At 52.4% G+C, this 19,951-nt stretch overlaps 1 protein-coding gene across 1 annotated transcript; it reads right to left on the bottom strand.

The window, feature by feature from the left end:
• Positions 1–1,205: 1,205 nt before the first annotated feature.
• On the bottom strand, positions 1,206–7,861 carry FGF3 (fibroblast growth factor 3). The gene is made up of 3 exons (XM_031943608.1): positions 7,777–7,861; positions 6,792–6,895; positions 1,206–2,398 (listed from the first exon to the last, which is right to left on the bottom strand). The coding sequence occupies exons 1-3, from the start codon at positions 7,859–7,861 to the stop codon at positions 1,982–1,984; spliced, it is 606 nt and encodes a 201-aa protein (XP_031799468.1). The 3' UTR covers positions 1,206–1,981.
• Between the last annotated feature and the right edge of the window lie 12,090 nt (positions 7,862–19,951).

Below are 19,951 nucleotides of genomic sequence, written 5' to 3'. Positions count from 1 at the left end.
CTGAGATCCAGAGAGGCTCATGGCCAAGTGGCTAAAATTCGGGGTAAGGCCGGCTCTGAATCCAAGTTCCTCAACCCTAGAATCTCCTGGCTCTATAATATGCTGCCATTTCATTCATCTCTGTAATAAAAGGCTCTTTTGGCAAACTTGCAGAGTATGTCGTACTGTCAAGGGTGAGTGAGCTGGTTGGAAATCCTCCACAAACTTGGATAAGTGGGAGAGAACCAGGGGAGTTCTGCTCATTGGGCCTAGAACGTGGATGCGCACCGATATCCCCATTTCAGCATGCATCAGGAATCTATTCATGGTAAAAGGAGAGGAGTGGAAGATGAGGAATATTATCTATTTGGTTTGTCATCTCCTCACGGTTCCCTCGAGAGCTCCCGGAGGGTGACATGGGACAGGGAGCTGTGTGGGTGGACAAGCCACTGGGCTGGGAGCTGCCTGCGGCTGGCACCCCCTTGAGCTGGAGAGCTCTGTCTGAGCTCAGCACGGGCCTCTGCAGAACAAGAAATCACTGGGATTTTATTAGATGAACGCAGGAATAAGCAAAAGAAGGAACTGGGCACACAGGACCTGCAGGGCTTTAGGACCACATCTGAACTCTGGTCTTATATTTGTAAGTGAATCTCTCTGACTGTTTCTCTGTCTCTCTGTGTCTCTGTCTGTCTCTGTCTTTTATTCTCTCTCTCTCTCTCTCTCTCTCTCTCTCTCTCTCTTTCTCTCTCTCTCTCTCTCTCTCTCTCTCTCTGTTTCTCTTTCTCTCTCTCTCCTCTCTCTCTCACACACTCTCTCTCTCTACACACACACACACACACACACACACACAGAGATACATCTATCTGTCATATCTATATCTATCTATCTATATATATCTATATATTGCACACACTCACTCACACACACTCACACACATTCATGCTCCCGCACAATTCCACACCCACTCACACACAGCTGCACTTGTTTAACTCTGACAAACCGAGCGGGCTTTTGCAAACAAACAAACAAACTGCAGCTTCCAGGTCCGAGCAGTGGCTTTCCGTACTGAGCGTGTGGCCTAGGGGACAGAGCAGAGAAGTGACACCATTCAGCTGCGATGCTCCCAGAAAAGCTTCCCTCCACAGAGAGAGAAGGGGCAACAAACTCACGCTGCCTTTCTCCGGGTTCTGTGCAAACTGATGGAGGAAAAGAGTCCGATGGTCTTTCAAGGTCTTTTTAATGATTTCATTAAACAAATACCGATTACCCAAAGTGTTCACCCACGTGTATTGCTGCTGGGAGGGAATCATCTATTTCTGGCTTAAATGACGCGCTGGAGGGTGTGCAGAGAAGGAAGTGGCTCAGGCTGCTCAGGTGGGAGAATGGGACAAGAGACCGGGTGGGGCCCTGGCAGCCCTAGGATGGCAGAGGAACAGGAGGAGGGCCTCTGGCCGAGAAAAGTGCATGAAGACAGCACAGGATGAGAGTGGGCAGGGTGTAGGGGAAGGAGTTGGAGCTGGGCCACAGCCAGCCAATCGGGGAGCCTTCCCCAGCAAGCTAAGGGGCCTTACCTATTCTTGATTCTGGGGAGAGACAAGATGGATTTTGAGGGTTCATCAAAACGCAATTCAAGAGAAATACACAGTTATTTCAACGGAAACCTGTTCCCTGTTTTCTCTCCCCAAACAAACCCACGGCTCCCCGTCCACCATTCCCCTCTCGATTTGCCAAACAGACGACCTACTTCCTGGAAACAGAAGGGAATGGTTGAGGCCTTCTGGGACACCCGGGAGGGGACAGAGCGCATGAAGTCCAAAATACACTGTGAGAAGCTACGGGCCTTAAATTCAATTTGTATAGATACTGAGATAGAAAACCCCGGAGGAGCCGGCTCACCACTTCATGTGCCTCAAGGGATGTGGCCCTTGGGAGCCACCGCGAAGGAGTCTAAGAGTCCTAGGAGTGAGGAACTGGACGAGCCGTCCCCTCCGGCTGGCCCTGGTCAGACCGTCCCGGGAGGGGCTGAGGCCCTCAGAGAGGGAGCCTCCGTGGGGGCGGTCTCCCCTCCCGCCTCGAGAACCGGGGAGTGCTCCTGCCGCCTCTTTCTCTCACTCTTGTCTGCCGGCTGCCGGAGGCTTTCCCTGTAGGGGACGCTGGTGTGGAAGAGCCGGACCATCTCGTGGTCTTTGCTGTCCAGGACTCGAGGTAAGAAGAGAGAAGATTTCTGGGTCCGGCGGGTCTTAAAGCCCCTCCTGGGTCGGCCTTTGCCGTTGATGGAGACGTACCAGAGTCTCTCGGCGCTGGCTTTGCGCTTGGCCCCGGGCCCGCCGGGCGCGGTTCTGTACAGGCGGGAGGCGTAGGTGTTGTAGCCCAGCTCGTGGAGCCGCTCCACAAACTCACACTCGGCGTTGTAGCTCTCCTGGAAAACACAGGGAGCGGTCAAGGTCTGCCGGGCAGGAAGGGAAGACTGACATTGTGGGTGCAGGGCCCCAGGGGGCTCCGAGGGACCCTCACTCTGGTACAAAGCAGAGGTCGCTCAGGAAGAGGCAGGGGGAGCTCTCCTCCTGGGAACTCAAACAGCAATAGCTGCGAGGAGAAGGGACACTTGGGAACGTTTCAGTCACACTTAGAACCGCTGCCGCCGTGATGGGCGGCACTGACTTCCCAGGGTAGGCTGAAGGGGAAGCCAGCAGTTGGGTTTATATCCCAGATCTGCTATTCCTACCATTCTCGGGCCTCAGTTTGCCCATCTGTAAAGTGGAAAGGTTGGGCTGGGTTACTGTGGTGTTGACATTGGCGGTGATTTTGTGCCACGTTTCCCTGCTCTGTAGCTTTGGGGGGAGGCAGGTGAAAGACAGATCTGGAAGAATGTGCCAAGGGTTTGTGAGGGCCCTGAGGAGGCCTGGCTACCACAAACAAGGTCCTGGGGGGGGGGGGATGGTGTTCTTCTGAACTCTTCTAGAACAGGTGACCTCCAGCTCTGCATCCTGGGTACAGGGAGAGAGCTGACTCCCAGGCAGATCTGGCCACTTCTCTACGGACCCCCAAGTGCCTTCTGGGAACGATCCTGTGCCTTTTACAGCACATCCGGACGTGGCTCACACCAGAGCGACACTTTTTTCCCCCTGAGAAGAGAGAATAACTGAGAGTCGGGAGTGTCTGTTCTAAGGACATGCAGCTAGTAACTGGGAAGCAGTAAGGGGCGGCATTGACCCAGGAGTCCTGGGGAAGGGGAGGGGCCATCGTGCCTCATGGGCATCCTGGGGGCACCGGCATGGACAGAGAAACCCTTTCACTTCTTTGTCTCGGTTTCTTCTTCTGTCAAATGCGATGGGCAACAGATGCAAGAGGAAGGTGAGCCCTAGATGTCCACAGAACTCTCCTCAAAAGGTTACAAGGGCTTTACACAGAAAAGATGGATCGGGTCCGGCTCTGGAAGTGACTTAGGGAGGCCGGGCTCTGCACCAGGGACGTGGCTTTTGCTCCATCTCCAGAGGGCTGGCGCCCTTATACAGGCGTAGGATGAGGGTTTCCTGGCTCTGCTCTGCATTTGGGCAGACTGCCCCAAGCCACCCCCATTCTCAGTGTTACCTTGGATCCTCAGAAGACAAGAGGGAGGTTTAACTGGTTCTCTTCCCAGCATCCTTTAACTAAACTCCCCCTCCTGCAGGGAGCCTTGTGATGGCCTCTCCTGCTTTTTTCCCCTTTTCTCTCTCAAGAAAAGAAAATAAATGTGGAAGGCTGGGGACATCGGGAGTGTTCAGAAATCCATGAGTATTAAATAATTATCATTGGAAGAATTGTGCTAAGATTGTGAACATGTGTGCAAATAAGTGGTGATTAGTGGTGATGTGTGTGTGAATATGTGAGTGTGTGTGGATGTGTGTGAATATGTGTGAATGTGTCTATATATGTGTCTCTATGTGTGCATGAGTGTGTGCGCCCATGTATCCGAGCATATCTGTATTGTGGGTCTGAACATGTATACAGAGGAATATTAAATAATTATCATTAGAAGAATTGTGCTAAGATGTGTGAACGTGTGTAATGGGCTGAGGCTTGAGTTGATGCACTGAGGTCCCAAGTACATGAGGCTAAATAGTAATTGGACTATACTCTATTAATATACATGATTGGATAAGCGTTATTGCTATGTGCTTGTGTAATACCTCCCATGCTGATGTGTTTGTGCATAATAAGACCCTTCAGCCCAGAAACCCGCTAGCAATCCTCACTTTCACTGTCCTTGATAACTCAAACCTCAGCCCATTACAAACGTGGGCACAAATGAGTGTTGATTAGTGGTGATGTATGTGTGTGGATGTGTGTAAATAAGTATATATATATATATATATATATATATATATATATATATATATATACACATATATTTCTCTGTGAGAATGAGTCTATTTATTAGTGATTGTGTATATATATGTTCCAGTGTGTGAATACAAGTGTGCATGATTTTGTGGATAAGTGTGTCTATGATTCTGCTAGTGATTGTGTGTTTGGGTGTGTATGAGGATGAAAACAGTATGTATACGGGTAAGTTCCAGCTCACAACTACAGTGTGTGTGAATAATTCCATCTGTATCTGTGTGTGCAAACGAAGGTGTGAATTGGTTAGCGTTTCTGTGCAAGTGAATGTGTACGTGAGCATGTTTGTGAATGAGTGTGTTCATATGTACATTGTGCGAATGTGTTTGAGCAAGAAGCATGCATGATGACGTGCCTTTATCTCTGTCTGATTGCTCCTAATTTATTAAGATTCTAATAATCCATGCTCCACCTCCTGCCCACATTCACCAAAGCCCAGAAAACATCGTTGGAAAGGTATGGGTCAAAAATAAAAAGATTAGGGGGCAGCTAGTCGGTGCAGTGGATAGAGCACCAGCCCTGAAGTCAGGAGGACCTGAGTTCAAATCTGTCCTCAGACACTTAACACTTCCTAGCTATTGTGACCTTGGGCAAGTCACTTAACCCCAATTGCCTCAACACACACACACACACACACACACACACAAAAGTAGAAAGAATACAATAACCTGGGTTATATCTAGATGGAAACCTGTGGTTGCTTAAGGATGCAGCCTGATTAATCCAGCTGGAGTTGGAGGTAGCAAATTTCACACACCTCTAACCCCTGGGGACGGAGGAGCCAGTATGGCTAAGCTTTGCCTTTCCCTGAATTCTGTCTCTCCCAGGAAACTGTCATGGCAAATTTAGGCTTGCTGTCTCAATACTTGGCACATAGGGACAAGCACATAGGAGGCTTTAATTAATGTGGATTGATTGGTGTCAGGATCAACCCTCAGATGGTGTAAGCTGTCCTAAAGTGAAATGGATCGCTCTGGATGCTGTCAGCTTTTTAAAAAGCAACAGAAAGATCTTTTGTCAAGTGAATCTTAGGGCTGGGACGGGGCAGGGTAAAGATTCAACTACATGGCCACTAGGGCTTTTCTAACTCTGACAGTGGTATATTTGGTGATATCTTTGTCTCACCCCATTCATCTCATGTATCTAATTTGTTGCCAAATGTTTCCGTTCCCACCTTCAACTCATCTCTTGAGTACATCTTCCAGTTCTCTCAGCTCACCCAGTCCACCCTGATGTAGACCCTCCTCACCTCTCACTTGGGCAACTTATGGCCAAAAATCTTTGAATCGGCCTCCCTGCTTCAAATCTCTCCACTCCACTCCATCTTCCATTCAATATGTCACCAAGATTTTCTAAGATTCAGGTCTTAGACCTTAGCCATGTCACATACTTCCCCACTTTAACAAACTCTTCAGCCTGCCTATTACTCTCAGGATCAAATCCCATCCTTCTATTGGCTATTTAAAGCGTCCACCTGATGCTTTCCAGTCTTCCCCGTCTCCTTACATTTTACCCTTCCAGACGCTCTGATCTATTGGGTTTTCCTCCAACAAGTGATTTCATCTCCAGTAGATAGGACCTTCCATCACCTCTCTCTTCTGCTCTTAGTGTCACTGACTTCCTTCAAGACTCAGCTTAAATCCCACCTTTTTGCAGAAGGCTTTCCAGGTCCCTTTCCCTTAACTTTCCCATCCCCATCTCTTTCCCTCTCAGATCACCTCCTAAATCCCCTGTTTATATCTTGTATATATCTAGTTATTTAACTCCTTGAGGGCAGGCCCTCTTCTCTTTTCTTTGGGCCTCCACCATTGAGAAAGCACTTGACATATGATAAGTGTTTAATATATTGATTAGCTGTGTCATTGATTGTGAAACAGCAAGGTCAGTTGAATTAGGTCTTTTGAGCCCAAATACACTTACACTCTCCTATACATTAGCTGGATGGTACCAATTCTTTTCTGAAACAGATGCTCCCTTTAAGAAGCGAGATCCCCAGTGTACCAGAGTGGGCTTTGTAGGGTCAGGAGGAACCCTGTGGAAGGACACTATTTGAGAATTCTGACTGGTGCAAAAAAGCACCTTCCAGCTACCTGAAAAGCCATCAGCTCCGAGTGTCTGGGGGGTTGTTAATCTGCTTCTGTGGACATTGGATAGCTACAACAAGGTATGGGTGCCCACTTCAGAGACTTTTTGGATGGATACTCCAGATTCTTCAGCTCACCCCTTCATTTTACAAATGAGAAAGCTGGGAAAGTAGCTTGTGTAGGGAAGGAGACTTATATTCTGGTCTCAGCTCCTGTTCTAGTCTCCTATTTCTTACCTTCTGGGACCACTTGGCAAACGGGCTAAGCGACCCACATAATGGGGCTAGCCGACATTGCTTCAGTTTGAGATTAGGCCCACCTCTGCTGATGTCTCAAAGCCAGACTTACCGAAGCATAAAGCCGGCCCCGTTCGTTCATTGCCAGATAGCGCCCGGAAAACAGCCCCTTTATGGCCACAATTCCAACCTCCACTGCCGTGATTTCCAGGATACCTAGGAACAAAAGCACAGCACAATGATTCCCTGCAGTGGAGGGTTAGTGATGCTCCTTTGCCCAGCCAGGAGTTGAAATGTCTGCTATGGCTGCTGATCACCAGTCTCCCCAACTTCTTTTTAAAATAACTCAGAAGCCCCTGCAGGAGAAAAGCCACCTAGGAGGGACTCTTTAAAGAAAAAAAAAAAAAGGCATTTTGACAAAGAAAGAAGGACCCGGCTAAAGCTGGGCCCCTGCTCTGGATGCACATTCCTGGCTGATTAATTGAGACTCCAGAAGCTTCCCAAGGCCAAGCCCTGACATTGAACCAGAGTCCCCTAATCCCTTGTGTCTATTAAAAGAGAAAAAGGAGGAAAGGAGGCCTAAATCCCCTCTAATGCTTTTCTGAGGGACAGGAGAGCTCTTGACTCTCTTAGACTGACAGCAAAGGTCTCCTTTAGAGGACAATGGCCTCCCTCAGATCTGCTAGAGGGGGAGCTGAAGGGGGCAGGCTACACCTTGAGGCTTGGGTCCAGCCATAAGTGGCTTGGCCCCCAAAGGGTTCTGACCTGAAAGCTATCAGAGGATGTCTGGGAGAGACAGAATTCAGTGAAAGGCAAGGCTTAGCCATACTGGCTCCTCTGTCCCCGGGGTCAGAGGTCAAGGAGATGAAGAGCCCTTCTCTTGGTCCAGGGACAAGAGATTGGGTTGGGGTTGGTGATGCAGGGAGCCAGAGGGTCACAGGCTACTGACATTCTGGGCAATTGGGGATGGGGGTGGGGGCAGGTGCTGGAAGCCACGGGAATGAAACAGGACCTGTATGAGAGAGCTGGGCTCCCGGGGCCAGAAGGTCAGAGATATGGCCTTCCTGGGCCTCCTCAAAGCCCTATACTGTTCGTACCACACGCTCTGGCATTGACAATTAGAAGAAAAGGTCCAGAAGTCGGGAGATTCTCCAGACGCAAAGAATTCTGGGTTCTTGCCATCCCAGAGTCTGGGAGCTCAGCACCGGGACAGAGCGGGGGAGGGGGGGCCGGAGGGGGGGAGGGTGGCACCTGGAAGCACACACATGTGTGGGAACTGTTTTGATCCCCCCCACCCCCAAACAAATTCTTGATCAGCGCCTCATTTCCTGAGCGCCGGGGGATACCGAGGGGTGACAGCTGGTTTCTATCACCCAGTTTAATGAACTCTGAGGGATGATGCTTCCAAAAAGCCTTTTGGTGGCTGAAGGTTTCCTTACGGAAACCGCGGTTTTCCTTCGCCGCCTTCAGCCAGACCCCCGCAGCTTCCGCATCTCCCCCCGGGCTGGCGAATCCACCGCAGAGCAGTGCAGGCTACCGCCGGCTTCCTGCGAGCCGTACGCGCAGCCCCTGCACTCTCCCAGCCCCTGCTGCACACCCTCCGCGGTGTCCCGGCTGCCGAGCTCTGGGAGCCGAGTCTCGTGCTCCGTGCCCTGCGCCCTGCGTCCCGCTGCGTACTGCTCCCGTTCCAGGACGGGGGACGGAAACCGAACCCGGGACGGTTCAGAGGGCAAAGAGTATTCCGGGAGAGGTCGGAAGCACTAGCCTGCCTTCCTCCCAAAGTAGCTCCCGAGGAGACTTGGCCAAGTCTCCTTCTTCAGGGGATCTGCCCAGATCTGTCCCGCACTGTCCATACCCTTTCCGAGCGCTGGGGGATCCCTTCCGAGTCCACGCCCGCAGACCGCCAGGGCAGCGCCCACGTTGGCAGCCCCGAGAGCCCGCGCCCACGTTGGCAGCCCCCAGAGCCCACCACGCTGGCGAGGCCGGCCCCGGCCCCTGCGCTTCCCAGCGCTTCCATCCCCCTACTTCCTGTTGCCCCAGACTGCTAATTGCTTGACCCTCGCCCCATCCCATCCCCAGCTCCGTGGAGCTGCCCGACACATTGCCTATACCCAGGCGGGCCGTGGCGATTCTCTTAGGCGGCGGGAGCAGGGTGGGGAGCTGCTGGAAGGGCCGGGGCAGCGGGACTGGGCAAAGTAAGAACACCCTTGGGAGGGGGGGCTGCGAAGCGCTGGCGCGTCCTCCGACCTTGGGTCGGCTGCGGCCCCTAGCTCCGGCCCCCATCCCCACTCCTCAGATCTTTTTCGAAGCTAGGCAGGAGCGCCATATCTGAGTTGGGATTCTGGTGGGGCGAGTAGGTGGGGGTGGGGGGCTGGAGAAGGGGAGCCCGGGGGCAGAGCGCTAAGGGCACCGAGACTCCGGGTCCCACCGACCTCCTCCCCAGAGGCGCCCAGAGCATCTCCCCTCCGCTCCGCGGGAGAGAGGCCTGGGGACGAGGAGGGGAAGGGAGGCGAGATGCCGTGTGTGTGTGTGTGTGTGTGTGTGTGTGTGTGTGTGTGTGTGTAATGTGTACCCTAAGGGAAAAGACTGGGGGGGGGAGCCTAGCACGGAGGTGGGGGGGGTAGATTTATCTTCAGCATGACCTCCCGGGAATTTGCCCCGACATGCCGGGAAGGGCAGCTCCAGAGCCCGCTTCGGGCACCGAGAGCCCGGGGGCTCCTCCACTGGCTGGCATTGGGAATAAAAGGGTCAGGAATATGGCAACCTTCGGGACTAAGCCTTGTGTAAAGGACGCATTATCTCCCTCAACTCGTAGCCCCCAAGTAGACCCAGAATTTGGAAGCCCGGGCCTGAGAGAGGGAGATGCGCCAGCCCGGAACCCCGGAGGTTGCCGGTTTTGTTTGGTCCCGTTTGTCCCAAATTTTTGCCCCTTGTGTGAAGTAGCGTGGGCGGTTTTGGTGGTTTTGGCGAACCCCGGCCAGAGTTTTTTTGAGGGCCCCCGGGGGTAGGGTGGCCGAGGGGGTATCATTAGAGTTGTTTAGGGACCGGGTGGGGAGGGGTGGATGGGGGTAGAGTTTGGGGGGGTTTCCCGAGGTGTTTTAGAAGTTTGGGGGATTTTCGAGGGTTTTTGGGCGGGTTTTCTTTCTTGGGGTTTTGATGAGAGAAGGGGGTGGCGGGATGGGAGAGATTAAACCAGGGAGGGATTTGATTTTGTGGATGGTGAAGGGAGTGGGTATACGGGGAGAGGATGGAGGGGTGGGGGGGTGATGAAAAAGGGAGGTTTGGAAGGGGAGTGTTGAGGGAGGCAGGGGGGAAGGGAAGGGGGAGGGTTTTTGAGATTTTGGGTATTTTTTTCTTTTTGGTTTCCCCTTTCGAAACCAAATGTGAGAGAGCGGGGTTGAGGGGAAAGAGTGGGGGAAGGTAGGAAAAGAGAGGGGAGAGGGAGGGAAAGGGAAGGAAGGAGGGGAGGGAGGAGAGAAGGTTAAAAGTGAAATTTTAGGGAAAAAATGTTGTTGATAGAGAGGAAAAAAGCCTCGTGGCAAAATAGAGTTGGGGCCGTTGATGGGGAGCAGGAGGGGAAGAAAAGAGGGAGGCAGGAGAAGGAAGAGAAGGGAAAGAGGGAGTGAGGGAAGGAGGCGTCCCGCAGGCGTGCGGGAACTCCCCTCCCCTCCCCTCCCTTGGGCCCCGGAGGAGAGGTCTTGGCGTTTCCCACCCAGGATCCCCCACTCCCCCGCCCCTAGGGCCGAGCCGCACCCCACACAAAGAGCGGGGAGCGAGCACGCGGGCACACCGAGGCGCACGGCCGAGCCCGGAGGCGCACCCGGCCGCGGAGCTCCGGCGCGGCGCTGCCGAGGGCACAGTGCGGCTGGGCCCGGCGCCCCCCACCCATCCACCCTCCGCGCGCTCTCCCCCTCTCCCTCTCTCATCTCTTCCTCCCCCCAGCCCCTCTTTGAAAGATCTCTTCCCTTCCCCCACGCCCCTGAAGACCAATTACACGTCCGAAAATTATACATTAAGGATTTCAAGTCAGCGGGGCCTGGGGTCTGTCTGTCAAGCACCCCCCCCCCCCTTATCAATCCCAAATCACAATAGTGACAAGCGGGATGACTGATGTGGCCTTAAAACAACGAGGGGCGGGGTCGGGATGGGAGCGCTTTTACAAATGCACATTTAAAAGACGGAGAATGATAAAGGAGGGCTCCAACCGCCGGGGACCCGCACGAGGGTGCCGCGAGCACCCGTGTGTGGCCGGGGCTGCGTGTGTGTGCACATGTGCGCCAGGCTCCCCACGCGCGTGTGTCTGGGGGCGGGGGCCTGCGGGGGCGTGCGTGTGTGCAAGTGACTGAGGGAATGTCTGAATGCGCGTGGGGGCCGCCAGCCTCCGGGAGCGTGCGGCCGTTTCTGGGCCCGAGCACTCGATTTTCCGCTCTTCCCATCATCCTCCTCCCGGGAAAAAGCCCAGCCCCCCCCCCCCAGCCGCCGGCGGGAAGCACTTCTGGGGTGCTGGGTGGAGCAGGGGGAAGCTCGGAATCCTCGCGGCGTTCCGAGGTGGCGCTCCTTGGCCCCCGGCCTCTGCGCCAGGATGCCCAGACTGGCTGCGCTTCGCCAGCCCCCAGCCCCCCCAACCCCCCAAAACCGAGCCCGCTCGGCCCAATAGAAAGGGAACTGGCAGGTCTCGGCGTCCACGGCGAACGCGGCTGTGCTGGACCCGAGGGGCCCGATGGGAGCTGGGCAGTCATGGAATGAGGTGCCCTCCGCCCACCGGGGGCAGGTGCTGGAGGAGCAGAGAGAGGGCAGAGGCCTGGACCGAGAGCAGCATAAAGACACTCAGAGAATGACACAGAGAGAAAGACAGGGAGTGAGAGACAGACAGAGACAGTCAGAGAGAGACACGGAGAGACAGCCAGACACACAGACACTCACAGGGGCTGACAGCCAGACAGATGGACACCGAAATCCCAGAGCGGGAGGGGAGGGAGACGCTCTCAGAGCCAGCACAGCCTCCTCTCCGGAATGAATCTGTCAGGTCTCAGCTCGAGAAAACTCGTTAATTAAATTTGCATCTGAAATGGCTGGAAATCCAGAGCTTTGGGGGGCACAATTTGGGAAATGAGAGCGATTAATTTGTCCCATTTAAGCCTGACACTTTAATGCTGTCCATCAGAAGTCAAGGAAGTGCCCTTTAATTCAATTCTGTCCAAGTCAATTCAACAAACATTTGTTACTGGTCTATTAACTCCGGGCCAGCTATAGGATTAGGAGCCAGATTTCCATAAGAAGAAATCGCTCTTATCTCCTCTGGTCAGCTGGAGAGAGCATTAGGGCTGGAATCAGGGCATGTAGGGCTTTCTGTCTGGGCCTTAGTTTCCCAATCTGTCAAATGAAGGGGTTAGACTATGGACCCTTGCAATGATCCCTTGACACTTTCACAGTCAAGGATCTCCTATATAGCTCACTATGTCCCCAATTCAAGCTTGTTTGCTCACCATTCAAGGCTCTTCACATAGTGGCCCCTGCACAACCTTACCTCAAATGCCTCCCCTTCCCGCTTTCTATAGTGCGCCTGGGTCCTCTCCAGCCCTCGTCCTTACTTCTGATTGTTGCTCAGGTTGCTCCTGTTTCCCTGGATCACCTCCTCTGGACTGCTTAGAATTCTTTTCCCATTCTTCCTCTTCCCCAGTCTCCCCTTCCTGGGGGAACCAAACCCATCTTTCCAGTCAGTAATGGCCTTCCCCATTCCGGCGATTCTGCTCCCATCTGCTGCATCCCTCTCTCCCCCAGTCTCGTTGGAGAAATGGAGTCCCAAAACTTTTTTTCCCTCGGTTCCTTTATTATGGGGTGAATTCCTTAAGGGGAACTGGGATATTTCTCTAACTTTGGTTTTTGCCAGAGCCTTCTCTGCCCATTCTTGGTGCTTAACACTCAAAGTTTATTGAATTGGATTGAAATGGACTTTACCCTTCCTACCCTCCACCTCCACCCACCCACACAAAAATACACACAAACACACAAATGCACACACAAAAGCACACACACACACACACACATACCCTTTTCCAACCCCTAATCCTTCTCTGTCCATTTTCTTGGGTGATGGGAAGAGGGTCAAGGCCGAGTTCTCAAGTTCATTCCCAAATATTGTCTCCCCTTTTTGCCTGTGGACTTGGGTCTGGCTCCCCTACCCAGGGCAGTATTATCTCTCATCACTGAGCGAGCTAGCCCTAGGTCTGGCACCCACAGAGATAATGGTGCTGTTTGCCTTCATTTCCTTTCCCAAAGGGTCTCTGAAGTATCTGAAGGGTTGCTAAGTTGGGTATGGGTGTAAGGCCAGTGTGGTCTTGGAGCTTTCCAGCCTCTTGGGACCCCAGCTACAGGGCTACACTCAGGGTCTGGCTGTCACATGGCAGGGAAGCGTTTGCTAAGCTGGAGAGAGCCCAGGAGAGGTCATAAGGATCTCAGCATAAAAGGGGAGGCTGGAGGGAGAGCTTGGGCAGGGGGGAGGCGGAGGAAGCAGGTGCATGGGATGGTTATCTAGCAGACACAGAAGGAGGGAACAGACCAGGAGGGTGATGCTGAAGGAGCAGGGTCTGGCACATAGGCAAATACTTCGTTACTGTTCCAAAAACCCAACTCAGAGTGGACAGGAACCTTGAGAGGAGGGAGGGAGCCATAGGGTCCTCCCAGAGGGCTTCAAACCAAGGCAGTTAATGTGGGAGGCAGGGGGGGTTGTGTGGAGGGGGATGTGTGTGTACATGTGTGTACATGCATGTGTATATGTGCGGGTGTTCTTGCTCATCTCAATGGCACATCAGGCCACTTCTAAGCTCCCTTAAGTGTTTCTGAGTCAACTTTGTGGAAGTCCGGGGCTCGTGGGGGCCGAGAAAGGGAAGGGGAAGGCTGACTTTGGCTAGTCCGGCCCACCCGCTGACCCGGCAGCTCTTTCCCAAACTGAGGGGGGCAGAACAACCCGGTTTGCCCGGGCCACCTCTCCACTCCGGGCCCTCCTGTAGAGCCTGCAGCCAGCCCAGGGACGGAGGCAGGGCGTGCTCCATAATAGTAATTATAAAACCCAAACAAAGGCAGTGGAGCATCTGACACGTATCTACACTTCACACGCATTGCCTCACTGTATCCTTATAACAGTCCCGAAAGGAAGGTCGTGAGTGCCCATTTGATAGATAAGGAAATTGAGGCTCAGCAAGAGATGGGAGGGTCTGGGACCTAGCAGGACTCCCGAGGCAGGCGGGGGCTGCCCTTTTCCCTGGGAAGGGAGCCCCGGGTCGCTCCGGCTCGTGTGCCGGGGTGAGAGCCCAGGGGAGCGACCCCCAGATCCGCACCGTCGGGCCAGAGCCAGGGCCACCCGGGGCCGGGGTTCTGCGCCTCCTGGCGGGCCCCAACGCCTAGATATTAAAGCCAACCCCCCGCCTGTGGGTGGAGGAGCGGCCGGTTAATAACTGCCCCGCAAATTGCTTCCAGCTTGCTCCCATTATGGGGACGATTTTGCTAATTACCGCCATCATCTCCCCAGCGCTGCCGCCTTTGGGTATCTCCCCTGCCCCGGGCCCGCGCCCGGACTTTGAGCTCTCAGCTCTCCGTAAGAGCCACAGGGGTCTTCCGGGGGATGGGCCGGTCCCGAGTGGATACCGGCATCCCGGGCATCCCCTTCATCCCGACGTTGCTGCATCCCCCTCGGTCCCGCCCCTCCTCCCTCCCTCTCGCATCCCCGGGCGGCCAAAGCATCCATCCCTTCATCCCCAGCTGCCGGGATCCTGGCTGGGACGAGGGGTCTCATCTCCTTCCTGGTACCATCTCCTCCCCCGGTCGCCTCACTCCCCCTGGCCAGCCACCTACCGGGTCCCTGCCACCCTCCCCCCCTCCTCTCTGCTCTGCCCCGTTCCTGGAGCTGGGGACTCGTTTTTTTCTTTTTTTTTTTTTAAAGGAGTGGGGGAGGAGGAAGAGGAGGGAGAAGAAAGAAGGGTCTGTTTGATGTGGTCTCCCTTCGAGCAGAGGGTGGGACTTCAGATGTGGTCTCTGCTCTCTCTCTGGAAATCTTTGTTAATTATGTCCCTGAAGCAGCCCCCAAGCACCCCAGCAGCCCGTAATCACTGGGAAGTGCAGGGCGCCTAGAGGAGACCCTTGCTCCCAGTACCTCTCTCTGCCCCCCATGGGGGCCTGAGCCCACCCCATCCCGGGGCCCCTAGTTCCTGGGACCCTATCTAAGATCCCGGCCTCCGGGGGTGGGACTTCCAGCAAGGCCTGGAGGCAGGGTGGCAGGGGGTCTGGAAGTCATACCTTGGTCGGGGGAGGTGAGCCCAGACACTTAGGGCCTGGAAACTGTGGCCAGAAAGCAAAAGCAAGTATTTTAGGTCCCACACAAAGATGCGGTTCCCCTTCTCCGGAGCCCGAAACTTGACCCGTTGTGTGGCGTGGGGACCTAGCAACCACCCACCCGGGAGAGAAAGGGGCGGCTGGCGCTGGAACCCTCCCCCACATCTGTGGGAAGGAGGAGAGTGGATGTGCTGGCAGGTCCACCTGCAGCCACTCGCAGCCACCGCACGCGGCCCCGGGCACACAGACACAGCACACAGGCAGGCAGGCGTACGCAGGCATCCGTGCACATCATCCCCATTACTCCACCCAGCACGCCAAATAAAACCCGGTGTGCTAAAAATAGGGCCACCCAGGCCCCTCCAGAATCCTGGACTCTGAGAAGGGCCGGGCTGGAGGCTAGGGACAGATATTGACCCCCTGAAGGGCAGGGCTGGAGGCTAGGGACAGATATTGACCCCCTGAAGGGCAAGGCTGGAGGCTAGGGACAGATATTGACCCCCTGAAGGGCAGGGCTGGAGGCTAGGGACAGATATTAACCCCCTGAAGGGCAGGGCTGGAGGCTAGGGACAGATATTGACCCCCTGAAGGGCTGGGCTGGAGGCTAGGGACAGATATTAAATCCCTCCAAGGGAGTTTAAGAAGAGCAGCCAACCTGATTTCCTCTTCTTCCTGCCTCTCCCCCCTTATTCTCCCTGCCGCTCCCCCCTTATTCTCCCTCTCTTGGTCCTCCCAGCCTCTCTCCCTCCCTATCTTCTGACACATTCTCGGCTGAAATCTGATCTAGACTAAGAGGAGGAGGAAGTCACAATTTGTAGGACAATACATGGGGGAAGGGGTGCAAAGAGAGGCTCCGGAGGGGACTCCCTCCCCCACCCCCTCCTCTGCTTCCCTGCCCAATTATGAACCCATTATCAGTCCTGGTCCAATGGGACCCAGGATTCAGCGCAGCCCTAAGGGTGATTCACAAGCTGTCTGATTGACTCACACAATGAATCTGGGCTCTTCAACTTATTATCCCACCTGCTCTTATCCCACAGGTATGTCGGCCTGGGAAGGTGAGGATGGGGGGCTGGCTCTCTGGGGCTCTGCTGAGGGCTCAAGCCAGTTCCCAATGATTACCAAGGATCACTTCACTTCCCTCGCTCAGCCTAGAGAGCCATCCCTTAGACATTTGGACCCCGGATGCTGCTGCTGTTGTCCAGCCATGTTCATTAATATCCCGGGAGCAGAAACCTACCCCCATTCCCTTTTTAAACACCTTCCCTAAGGCCCCCACCCAACTAAGAGGCAGGGTCGCCTAATGGATAGTTATACTTGGAATCAGGAACACCTGACTTCAAATGCAGGTCCTCAATTGTCAATTATGACAACCCCCTCCCCCCTCCATCTTTTAAAGTCTGAGCATCTTCATTTATAAATTAAGAACAGTCATTCACCTGGTCCCTACTCCACAGACCGTTGTGAGCCTCTTGATGGCTATACACACACACACACACACACACATACACACACACACACACACACACACACACACACACACACGTGTATGTACGTATTGAAGCTTCAGGTTATTATCATCATATTCCTCTGGTCCAACATAAAACCCATTATTGAAAGCTCAAGGCATCTCAGGACCTTTTATTTCCCTCTGGGAAAGACAAGATGGGAGGTAAGGCTTGACCAGGCTCAGCCCCTGGGGGAATATCCCTGTCAGGGACCTTCCCACCTGGATAGGGTCAAAATTTCTGCTCTGTTTTCTACTGGAAAACCCTATTCATTATTTTTTTTTTTAATAAATAGCTACCCCATGGGGGCAGAGCATAAGCCCAGCCCTAAAGCCTCCCACCTATGGGAATAATGTCTTCTATGTTCTAGTAGCTACTCTCCATATAGAGGCTGAAAGCTTGCAAAATCCTTTCCACAGATTTTCTCATTTGATCCTCAGAACAACATGATGGGATTTTTATCAATGGAAATAACATTAAAGAGGAGACATTATTACTATCTGCTTTGCTACTGCACCCTAAGGACTATGGGACCTTCCGTCTGACTTTCAGCTAAAACTTTCCATAAAAGCATTGTCTTCCTCGTTCAGATGTGATCTTGAGAAAAAAACGTCTTTTCAAACTGCATCCAGACCACTTGGCACAGGGCTTTGTACATAGTAATAAACAAATGCCTAATTTACTCATTGATTTAACAATTCTGTGAAGAAATTGGTACTTTTATCTCCATTTTACAGAAGAGGAAACTAAGGCAGAGAGTGACTGAGTGATCTGACCAGCTAGCATGTCCTCACACTCTGAAGTCCCCAGGGCTGCTCCTCTTCCTTGCAGCTTCCTTCTCTGCTCGTGCCCAGAAGTCCCCAGGGCCTGAGATGCCCTCTACTCCCTCTTCATTTCCTCCTTATAGAATCCCTGTCTTGCTTTAGAATCCAAGCCAAGCATTACCATTGGCACTGGGCCTTTTCTGGGTCTCCCAGCTGCTTGTGCCTACTCTCCTGAAACCACCTCTCACTGGCTCTGGGAGGAAGGGAGGGAAGGAAAAAGGAAGAAAGGGAGGAAGGGAGAGAGAAAGGAAGAAAAGAGGAAGAAAAGAAAGGAAGGGAGGGAGGGAGGAAGGAAGGAAAGGAAAATGGAGGGAGAAAGGAAGGTAATTGTTTGACATAGTGTTGTATTTGGAATCAGGAAGGCCTGAGTTTGAATTCTGCTTCATACAGTTCCACTGGCTTCTTATCACCTACATGATTTCTCAAAGCCCTATATAACCTGGCTTCTCTTTTTCCTTTCCAGTTTTATATGTTATATTTTGTATATGTATACAACATGTATACATGTATATACATGTACAACATGTACTCTTTGATTCACTGACACTGGCCTGGCTGTTCCATGAAGAAGCCACTCCATCTCCTAACTCCCAACATTTTCTCTGGCTGCCCTTTGCCCAGAACTCACTCCCTTCTCAACTTCCCCTCCAGGTTTTCCTGGTTTCCAGATGAAATCCCCCCTCCTTCCTTTTTTGTCCTTCTTTTTTTCTTTCTTCCTTCCTTCATTCCTTGCTTGTTTCCTTCCTTTCCTTTTAATCTTTGTTGCATTTATTTTATTTGTGCAAAACCTTTTTAATTTAATGTTATCAAAATTTTCCATTTTGCATTTCATAACATTCTCCAACTCTTGTTTGCTCATAAATTCTTTCCTTCCCCATGGAGATGGCAGGTGAACTATGGCTTGCTCTCCTAATTTGCTTTTTGCATCACTCTTTATGTCTAGATCATGAACCTATTTTGATCTTTTCTTGGTATAGGGTGTGAGATGTTGGTATACGCCCAGTTTGTGCCAAACTGTTTTCCAGTTTTCCTATTTGTCAATGAATGAGTTTTTCACCCCAGAAGCTGAAGAAAATCTCCCCTTTCTATCACAAAAGATTTTTCCTCTGACATAATAAGAATTGGCATTTATATAGTGCTTTTAGGCTTGCGAAGTATTATTCCCCTTGATCCTTGTTTGATTCAAAGGCTTTGTTATCCCCAAGTTAAAGAAGAGGAAATTAACTCAGAAGGCCCAGGGATTTGCTAACAAGTTCACTTAGTAGGTGGCACAGATGTGTGAGCCCCGGGCCCCAGAATCTCAGGCAGAAAGGGGCTACACTGGCCATTGAGGAAATGTCAATCTTACAATAAAAGGATCCCCTGGGCAAGGGGTCCCTTAGACTCTTCTTGAACATCTCTGTCCCTGGGGAACCTGTTGCTTCCGTGGAAACCCATCCTGCCTAGATTAGCAGCTTCCATCTACTGACTAAAACCCTGCCCTCTGGGTTTAAACCTGTGAGAACCCTTGGCTGTGGAACCAGTCACCCACTTCCTAGATGCCAGCCACCTGTAGCCCTGCACCCGCTGGATTCTCAGAGCACAACTTTTTTCCCCCCTCTCCCCACCCCTCACCCCAGGTAAAACGAGGTATATTCGAGTGCAATTAATGGGGATGTGCCTCCTATTTTGAACTCATAAGAAGGGATAATGAGCAAGTCTGTGAATCATGTGTCCATGGACAGGCAGATCTCCTCCATCTGGCTTCTGACTGCAAGGAAATGTCTGGACACCCACTGGAGCCTTTTCAACTGCTAATAATGACTAATTGCCACATAGGGCATGAAAGGAGCTTTCAGATTTGCAAAACCCTCTGCAGACATTTTTGCATTTCTAATTGACCCCTGGGAGGTAATTATGATCACCCCCATTTTATAGAAGAGGGAAAGTGATTTTTTTCAGCAGCTTCCACAGCTGGCTTATGGAGATCTAGGGCTCCAAACTCTCAAGCTAGTGTCCAGCACTTTGGTATAATTCCTGGGATGCTCGATCTGGGGACTTGGAGAGGTATCTTTTCATGAGTAAGCTTCCCTGGGTGTCCTAGTGCCTTATGGGAATGAAAAGTCAGGGTTACTATCTCCAAGGAACCCACAGAGACAGACTTTGGGCCTTTGAGGAAAAGATACCCCACCCTTTTCTTATAGGAAGAGGGGACCCTACATCTCAGGAGTAGGTTTCCTAACTGAATATGAAACCAAGGACATGTTGCCCATGAATGCTTGAAAATGCCAGGGAAGGGGGGATCTGGGGAGGAAAAAAGTCTTAAAGGAAAGCCCCAAGTTCTTGATGCTGTGGATGACATGTGTCTGGACTTTCCCAAAGTCTCAGAGATAGAAAGGACTCAGTTTAAACCAGACTTGACCAAGGATCTTGTCTCCATCACCCCTGACAAGCACTTGTCCAATCTTTAAGTGAAGATCTCTAGGGAGGAGAATCTGGGATCAGGAAGTTTCCCCTTACTTTCAGCTTCCACTGATCCCTCAGCAACATCCCCCATTCGCAGGCAAGCAGAATGAGTCTGGCTTCCCTTCTTCTTCCTCCCCAATCCTGTCTTGGATTCTCATATGACTGAC

This window comes from Sarcophilus harrisii, chromosome 6, assembly GCF_902635505.1.
Source record: "Sarcophilus harrisii chromosome 6, mSarHar1.11, whole genome shotgun sequence".
Classification (NCBI taxonomy): domain Eukaryota; kingdom Metazoa; phylum Chordata; class Mammalia; order Dasyuromorphia; family Dasyuridae; genus Sarcophilus; species Sarcophilus harrisii.
This window is presented reverse-complemented; position numbering and strand designations above follow the sequence as displayed.